The 8,797-nt window shown below is 42.9% G+C and overlaps 1 protein-coding gene across 1 annotated transcript; it reads left to right on the top strand.

The window, feature by feature from the left end:
* The first annotated feature begins 4,265 nt into the window (after positions 1-4,265).
* LOC145797855 (uncharacterized) lies at positions 4,266-4,898 on the top strand. The gene is made up of 2 exons (XM_082885285.1): positions 4,266-4,504; positions 4,592-4,898. The coding sequence occupies exons 1-2, from the start codon at positions 4,266-4,268 to the stop codon at positions 4,896-4,898; spliced, it is 546 nt and encodes a 181-aa protein (XP_082741411.1).
* Positions 4,899-8,797: the final 3,899 nt, after the last annotated feature.

Below are 8,797 nucleotides of genomic sequence, written 5' to 3'. Positions count from 1 at the left end.
AATATGAAATGAATGCACAAGTAAACACATAAAGCCTAAAACTCTATCATGCTTGATCAAGAGCGTTGGCGACTGAGAATTGAGGCACGTTTCATCATTTCAAGTATGAAATGTCCCTCGTTTCTCGTGCTCGAATTAACACTTAAGCCAAACAACAATGCAACAACATGGCATACACAACGCAAACAACAACATGGCATACTCAATGCAATGTGACATGGTCAACTTAACAAAGCTAATGACATGCGAACAATGCTAATGCATGCACGCACAATGCAATGCTACAAGGGCAACTTAGCAATGTTACGAACATGCATACTCAATGCAAAGAAACAACTTGGCATTCACAATGCAAATAACCACATGGCATGCACAATGCAATGTAAGATGGCATACTTAATGCAATGAACAATAAGCATGCGAACAACATGTAAACAAACATGCTACATGGACTTAAACCAAAAGGGGGTAGACCTTAGTCATGCCCAAATCAGTGGCCAATGGTGATAAAATTAAGGCACATGAAGCATATACAAGCATGCACATGCAATGGCCCATCAAAGAGGCCTAAGAGCACAATTCTCAAGAGCGCTCAAAGAGTGACAAACATGGAAGTGTAACAACACCAAGTGCACTGAAATAAGGTCTGAAATGATGCCAAATCATTCAGACAACGCAAGTAAAGCATGCAATGGTCCTAAAGCATGCAAGCTAATAAGGAGGACTACAAAGGAGGCATGCAATACATGGCACGAATGCATGAACCAAACATGGACAAAGCTGAAATAGGTCAAAACAAAGAGCTAAACATGCTGAGATAGGGGCTTAAAGACCTAGGCACGCAATCATACAAGCTAAGCCATAAAAGAGACAACAATGCACAACACTCAAAGGCACTTAAAGAGTGAATGAAGTGGGAACATGGCAATATGATAAGCTCTGAAATGTCATGAAAAATGATGCCATGTACATGACACAAATGAAGCATGTTATGAAGCCCAAAGCTTGAAGCTAGCAAGAGCACTTGTACTATAACTATGCGAAACATGAAGCATGTGATCAAGGCAACCCAAAACAGTCCTCGAACATGTTAAATGAGCCTAAAACATGCATGGAAGGAAGCCAAAACAAGCGAGCATGAAGGGCATGGAGCATGGTGAATGCAAGGCAAATAAGATGGTTTACAATACACCTATTAAGACCAAGCATGAAATGACATAAGCAACAAAAATTAGAGTTATATCATGGCATAATAACCCCAAAATCACATTGAAATGATAGCTCATAAGCTAAGGCATGAAGGCATACGCAATGACCTATTCTTAAGGCATAAAGGACCAACCCTCCAATGCATTGAATAAGTGAAAGATGCAAGTGTATGAGCACGGAATGTGGACTGAAATCACATTTCAAATGATGCCAAATCATTCAAATAAGCCAAGCAATGCATGCTAGTGGACTCGATACACAAAGCTAACAAGCTAGAATGCACTATAGCTATACAAAGCATGGCATGCATGACCAAAACAACACAAATTAGAGCTAGAGCATGCTAAAACATGGACAAAAGCCTCTTAGAGTTAAGCCAAAAGCATGCTAGAATGACATGTTAAAGAATGATGCATGTTAGGCTAATTCATGGAATTGCACTACAAGTGCATGGAGCATGCATGGGGCTATCAAACCAAACCCTAACAGAGGTATGATATGTCAAAATACCACCAAAAACATGCTGATATGGACTCAAATGGAGCTAGAATGGCATGCTACTTCATGAAGCATACAAGACTACTTTGTGTGATTTACACTACAAGTGTACAAGGCATGCAAGGGGTGACCAAACCAAACCAAACCAAAACAGTGGTATGGCATGCTAAAATAACCCCAAATACATGCTAAGAACAAGCCAACACAAGCTTAACAAACATGCTCAAACATGAGGCATATGAGACAAGTATTCAAAATACAAGGAGACAAGTATTCAAAATACAAGGAGAGGGGATGACCCTCTCCTATTTAGGACTCCAAAACCACCTTTCCACCACTGAAAATCCTCTGGATTTCAGTGGTAGAAAGGTCATGCAAAGGCTACAACAAGAGCCTAGACGGATGGCTCAAAACAAGGCCTAACAAGGCCTAAGAGGGGGTAAACAACCCCAAATACAAAAGTGACCTGAAACAAAGATCTTAAGCACCAAAATTTAAAACTTTTTGTAGTTAAGAGTTAAGCTTAAAACAGCATGCAAATAAAGCTAAAAGCTTAAGAAAAAATGGGGGTTTTAAGGGTTAGACACTCACCCATGAAGATCACCTTTAAAACTTCAACTCCAGCAAGTTTTTCAAGCTCAAACCAACCTAAGAACACTGAAACCAGCTCCTAAGCACCTCAGCAACAAAAGGATGGTGTTTGAGTGTGTGTTTCTGAGCAAAAGTGAGACAAAATGACATTTTAAGGCACAAAACAAGAGCAAAAGAGAGATATAGATACAAGTGTGTATCTATATCTCAAACCACCAATTTTTGAACTTGGAGGAGGGAGGAGGAGCCTCCCTCTTATAGAGAACAAAAGCTAAAGCTTCTCAAGGAAGCTAAGCTTTAAGGCCATCCCTCCATACATGTGTATAGAGGATGGTTCTAGTGCTCTCCAGCTATGCCAGCTGGCCAAAAATATCTCCAAAAATCTGACAAAAAGCGGCCGACCAATTAAAGTTGTCGGCTAGCTACTTAAAGTGGTCGACCGACCACTTTAAGTGGTCTCTCACAATAAAAACTGGTCGGCTAGGGGTAGGAGAAGTCTGCACACTAAAAACAAGCAAGTGGTGTGGTGGTCAACTAGAAAAGGTGGCCCAAGGACCAAGAAAGCCAGTTATCCGACCAGAAAATTGGCTGGCAGGAGGAAAAGTGGTCTCCAAGGGGAAAAATTGTTCTCCTACCCCTGTACCACCTTCCAAACAAGGAAAATAAGGTTTGTACCAAAAACAAACCAAAACGGATGCAAGACAAAAGATCGGGAGGCAAAGCACGCAGCCGAAAGCCTCGAAAACTAGTCTACTGGCATCAAAAGTGGTATACGACCACAAAAGTGGTCTCTCAGACCATAGTGTTCCTCTAGCCAGAGGCAACAAGGCATGGTTCAAAAACCACGCCAAACGGAGAATGTTAAGCGGTTCTGAGACAAGGCGCGCGACAGAAGGCTCCAAAACCGAAAACTAGTCTCCAAACGGGAAAAGTGGCCTATGACCACAAAAAGTGGTCTACGACCACAAAGAGATGGTCTACAAGACCTCTCCCTCCCTCCGGGAAGAGAAAAAAAGATTCGGTCCACAAACCGAGCCAAAGCACAAATAGTTCAAAGGCCCAGAGGCAAGGCTCACAGCCAAAACTCTGAAACCTCGAAATGAGCTCAACATGCACAATCACCAAGCGCTTAATTGATGATGTCTGAGTCTTAAGGTCGGTCAAAAATGGGGTGTCTATAGGTATCTATTTGTTTATGTTATTTTGATTTGAAGTTAATGTATTATCGCCTGAAGACTATTTGTATCATATAATGCAAGTGTGGGGACTTATTTTCAAATTTACTTTAAAGAACCATGGTTATCTTATTATCATTTGGGTATAAAAAGTGGGGTGTTACAACTTGGTATCAGAGTTACCGGGTTTGAATACTTGGAGCTTGTGGGAAGTGGTTGTTTAACCACAATGGGTTCATTTAGCATGCTTAGGAAGTATTATGCATTTTGTGACTATGTGATAACATGCTTATGTGACTAAATGGGTATGGGATTGGACTTTTGGGATGTTGTTTGCGCCTGTTAAATTCCTTGAGGTCATATTAGAAGGGTACTTGGTCAATACTCATTCTACTAAGAATTCTTGGTTTTTCATGGGACAAATCTCATCATAAGAGTATAATCTGTATACGTTTACATGACTAAGTGCTTATGCGGGGTGAAATTTAATAGTTATATGGTAGAGGAATGTATAGCATTGTTGCGGTCAAATATGTGAGTTAAGTTACAAGTACGTATGAGTTAGTGTGCTAAATTATTTCTCTTGTGTCCTTTATTAGGGTGTCAAGAAGAGGTCAAACCCGTGGTGGTAGAGGTAGGAGACGTGGTAGGGCTCGTCGGGGTGTGCATGAGGTGCCGGTCCATGGGATTCCGGTACAAAAGGAAGAGTCAGGTCAAGCTAATGTGGCCGAACAAGTGGAACAAGCGGGTCAAACCGCAATGAGGGCCCTAGCCTGAGAAATAGCGGTGGCTATGAACTTGTTGAGGACTGAGAACCAAGCCCAAGAGAACACCGTTGAGGCAAGGTCTAGTTTCCTTACTAAAGAATTTCTGCGGGCCAAGCTGGATGAGTTCCTTGGTGGCCCCAAGCCCAAGAGAGCGGATGAGTGGCTCGAACAAACAGTGAAGATATTTGAGATGCTTCACATTGAAGATAGTAAACTAAGGGTGACCCTAGCGAGTTACTACCTAAAAGGAGATGTGGGTCAAGGGTAGAAGTACGACAGGGGTAGTGTGGAACCGACATGGGAAGCATTTGTGATTGCTTTCCAAGATAAGTACTTACCTCCCACTGCTAGGGAGAGATTGAGGCAAGAGTTTCTAGACCACAAACAAAATTACATGTCTTTGGTCGAGTTTGAGGCGGCTTTTTCTAGTCTGTCCCGGTTTGCACCGGAGTTAGTGGCAACAGAAGAGCGCCGTTGTATCGAGTTTGAGAAGAAGTTAAGAACTAAGATCTTGTACAAAGTTGCCGGAAACATGATTCGGAACTATGCCCGTCTTGTGGAGGCGGCGGCATATGTAGAGACTACAGTGCAAGCTGAGGATGAGAGACTTCGGGGTTCGAGGTCTAGGGGCCAGAAACCACAGGAGGACTATAGGTAGAATAAGAGGAGCAGAGGCAACTCCTCATCCTAGTCCCAACCTCAACAGTCTAGGTCTACCTTTCCTTTGCCTAGTTCGGGCCCGGGAAAGAGTACACAGAGTGGCTTTTCTTGTTTCAAGTGTGGCCAACCGGGTCACAAAGCCTTGGCATTCCCACAGAAGGGAGGAGGGCAGTTGATGTTACCACCATCGCCACCTAATCGATCTCAAGGTCAATCTCAGTACCAGAATAGAGGTCAGGGGTTTAATTGTTTTCAGTGTGGTCAGCTGGGGCACATGAAGAGGACTTGCCCACAGTTAGGAGGCACATCTGGCGCATCAGGGTCAAGGCAGACTCAGAGTCACCAGTAGGCTCACTCAGTTCAGAACTCACGAGTTAACCAGGCAGCCACTTCGGCTCAGTCGGTGCACCAGGTCTATGCTCCGAAAGAGGAGCAAGTTCATTAGGGGCCACAGGGGCGTGTGTATGCTGTTGCTGCGCTAGAGAAGTTACTGAGATCCTCAGTTATGAGAGGTATTTTTGTTGTGTGCAATACTTTGGCTAATGTGTTGATAGACACGGGTACGTTTCATTCATTAATATCTGCTACATTTGTTTCTGCATTGGGGTTAGAGGTGGCACAGTTAGCGTCTCCACTCAGAGTAGAGTCACCTGTTGGAGGTATGATTGATTTAGACCGGGCTTGTCATGATTATGAGATAGAAGCCACCGGGCGTCGACTTCAGTTTGCTTTTATGTTGCTAGACATGTCAAGTTTTGATGTCATTCTAGGCATGGACTGGTTATGTTCGTACCGAGCTGTGATAGATTGTTACCGTCAGAGAGTTACAGTTTGCACCTCAGGTGGTGATTATTTTTACTTTCTGGGGAACCGAGTTGATAGGGTCTTGTCACCAGTCTTTGACCCTCGTAGTAAGAGCAAGCTTAGTGGCCTTCTTGCAACTCTCTTGAATAGTGAGAGTGGCGGGGCTCATGTTAAATTGCCAAGGGTAGTTTGTAAATACTCGGATGTCTTTTCCAAGGATCTTACTAGTTTTCCACCCCACCGGGATATCGAGTTCTCCATTGAATTAGTGCCTAGCACAACACTGATTTCCATGGCACCATATAGATTTGCACCAGCTAAATTGCATGAGTTGAAGATTCAACTCCAAGAACTTTTAGACAAGAGCTTCATTCGCCCTAGTACATCGCCTTGGGGAGTGCTGACTCCCTTGGCGAAGAAGAAGGATGGGTCATTGTTGTTGTGTATTGATTACTGCAAGTTGAATCGGGTTACCATTAAGAACAAGTATCCTCTACTTAGAATACATGATCTTGTAGCACGTCCGCAAGGGACCCCACTACTACAGTTCGGACTCGATTTGTGTCACGGTTCTTAATCTGAACCAAAGAGTCCAAATCCGACAAATCGTTTTGAGAAACAGATTTTTTTAAAAAGAAGTGCCAAACATGGACTGTTTTGCCAGATACAAAGTCGCCACCTAAATATTTTAAAATGGGGGAATTTAGGAAACCCTGACTCGGTGCCAAAGGCCACGTGTTCGTCATCACCAAAGTTGCCTCGGCTCGGGAACTTGGGTACGATTGGGGAAGGTCAGCTATGAGCACCCCTTCTCGCCCGATCCGAAGATCGGCCTCTACTAACCATGATATCCGTTTTTGAAAACGTTATGTGTTCTTAAACCAATTATTAGCCTAGCATTACTATGTTATGCGCACGGCAAACAAGTATAGACTAGATTGCCTAATTTGGAAATAAGCATTGCATATCCGTTTGTCTTAAAAAGTACTCTGGAATTTGCTACTCGCAAGTAGGCTAAAATACGGATTTCAACGAGTTTTTCCAACTCAGACAATCCAACCTTCACCCACAGGCATTCAAACAGTTTATCACATAAGCATCTAGCCACATGGTAAGCATGCTGTCATGATAGCATTCACACGCATGCGATATGCTAAAGCATGAAAATACTTACATCGTACTCCGTGCCAAAACAATAAACTAGTTAGCCAACATGCATGGTCCTAGTTCATGTCAAATTGACTAATGCAACACATGCAGGATGCAATTAGAGTAGGCTCGGCTAACCTAAACATGGCATGTGAAATGCAATCAATTGATGCACGTATTCAATTTGGAATTGAAGTACAAATGCAGTTAGCATGATATACCGAGCCCGGTGCATGCAAGACAAATGTATGGATGCACGCATACATAGCATAAGGTATGCTAAATTAAACATGACCTATTACTAACCATCAAAGCAGGTAAGTAAAAGGGAGAAAGAAGTGGGGGTTGGAAGACATACACACACTCACCCACACTTATTACAAATCCGCCCTTGCTCGGAGGAACCGAAAGAATAATACAAATTAACTAACTCGCAAGCTAATTAGTTATTACAAATCACCTAATTAATTAACAAATTAACTAAGTATAAGAAAAGCAATAAAAGTGGCCTCGGGAAAAGGGTTCGATGCGCGCGTGCTCGGGTCTTGCTCGAAAGTGCACTGCCATCCATAGGCTGCCTTTGTTTTCCCTGCTCTGCCTCTTTGAAGACTGCCAAAGTCTCAGAATTGCTTCCCTGGACATTGGGAGACACCACCGGCTGAGTAGAATGGCCACCGGCAGTGGTGTGTGATCACCGGCTGTTGGTGAAGATATCGGCCCAGGAAGGATTACCGGTCGGCACTGGACACTGCCGGTCGGCAGAAAGTTCCTGCAGAATCTGCAATTGACAGCAGCAGAAGGCAAGGCACAGCATGGCAATGCAATTCAAGCCATATATGCACCAATCATGTCCCTTATCATGTTAGTGACTCAAAGGGACATGCTCCTTGGTTCTCGGACCATCAATCGCGCATTTCTATGCGTGATGGCCCAAGAGACCAAGTGTGCACATTTTGATGTCAAGTGCAATGCAATGCATATAATCAAACCAAGGGGCTCCTACCTCCATCATGACTTGGTCAAGAAGTAGAGCATGCATTCCCATGCAATGCAATCCTAATCATGTGAGCTAGCATGTAACATGGATAATGCAAGCAAGCATACAAGACATACAAGGCATGAGATAATGCAACTAACAAACATACAAGGCACAATGTGGGTGTTTAAGCATGTAAACAAACATGTGACTTCATTCAATCATGCAAGTTCAATATTGCAAAAACTCACCAATATGCTACAACATACAAGGAGTACATGCAACAAACAAAGAGATGGACTTAAACATGATTTAGGCAGTCCTAACTAGGCCTAAAACAGTGGCCAAAGTGCCCAAAATGAAGGACTAACACACGCGCACGCATGCATGCAATGGGAATCCAATTCTTCAAGCATTTAAAAGCAATTCTCAAGCACACTTAAGAGGATGCAAACATGGACTAATGTCATGCATTAAGCTCTGAAAATCATGCAAGAACATGGTGCCAAACCAAGCAAACAAGATAGGCTAAACATGCAACAAATGGCCCAAGCATTCAAGGCAAGCTAATGAAGTATTGAACTACACTTGATATGACCACACATGGCAAGACTTAAATGACTAAAAACAGAGTTTTAGCACATAAAACAAAGCCCAAAAGACCACTTAGATAGCATCTAAATGGCTTGAATTCGAAAGCATGCACAAATGCACTTTCAAGGAGCATACAACACAAGCTCATAAGGCATCAAGGAGGCATCCAAGGCAAGCATACAAGCATGCTAAAGGGACTGAAATGATGCTACAAATGGTGCCAAACCATTGAAATAAAGCAAGTAACACATGCTATACCCTCACATACTTAAAGCCAACAAGCCAAAATACAAAGGGGCTATACTAAACATGTCATGGCCGACCAAAACAACTAAGGACAGACCTCTAACATGGAAAAACAAGCACAAAAGCTT

The sequence above is a fragment of the Camellia sinensis genome, chromosome 8, assembly GCF_055761805.1.
Source record: "Camellia sinensis isolate YWXY chromosome 8, ASM5576180v1, whole genome shotgun sequence".
Taxonomy (NCBI): domain Eukaryota; kingdom Viridiplantae; phylum Streptophyta; class Magnoliopsida; order Ericales; family Theaceae; genus Camellia; species Camellia sinensis.
This window is presented reverse-complemented; position numbering and strand designations above follow the sequence as displayed.

Bases quoted from the DNA above. Each gene is read 5' to 3' on its own strand.
- LOC145797855 (XM_082885285.1), top strand. From the start codon at position 4,266: ATGAACTTGTTGAGGACTGAGAACCAAGCCCAAGAGAACACCGTTGAG. The intron at 4,505-4,591 runs GTAGAAGTACGA...TCCCACTGCTAG, and splicing joins AAAGGAGATGTGGGTCAAGG to GGAGAGATTGAGGCAAGAGT.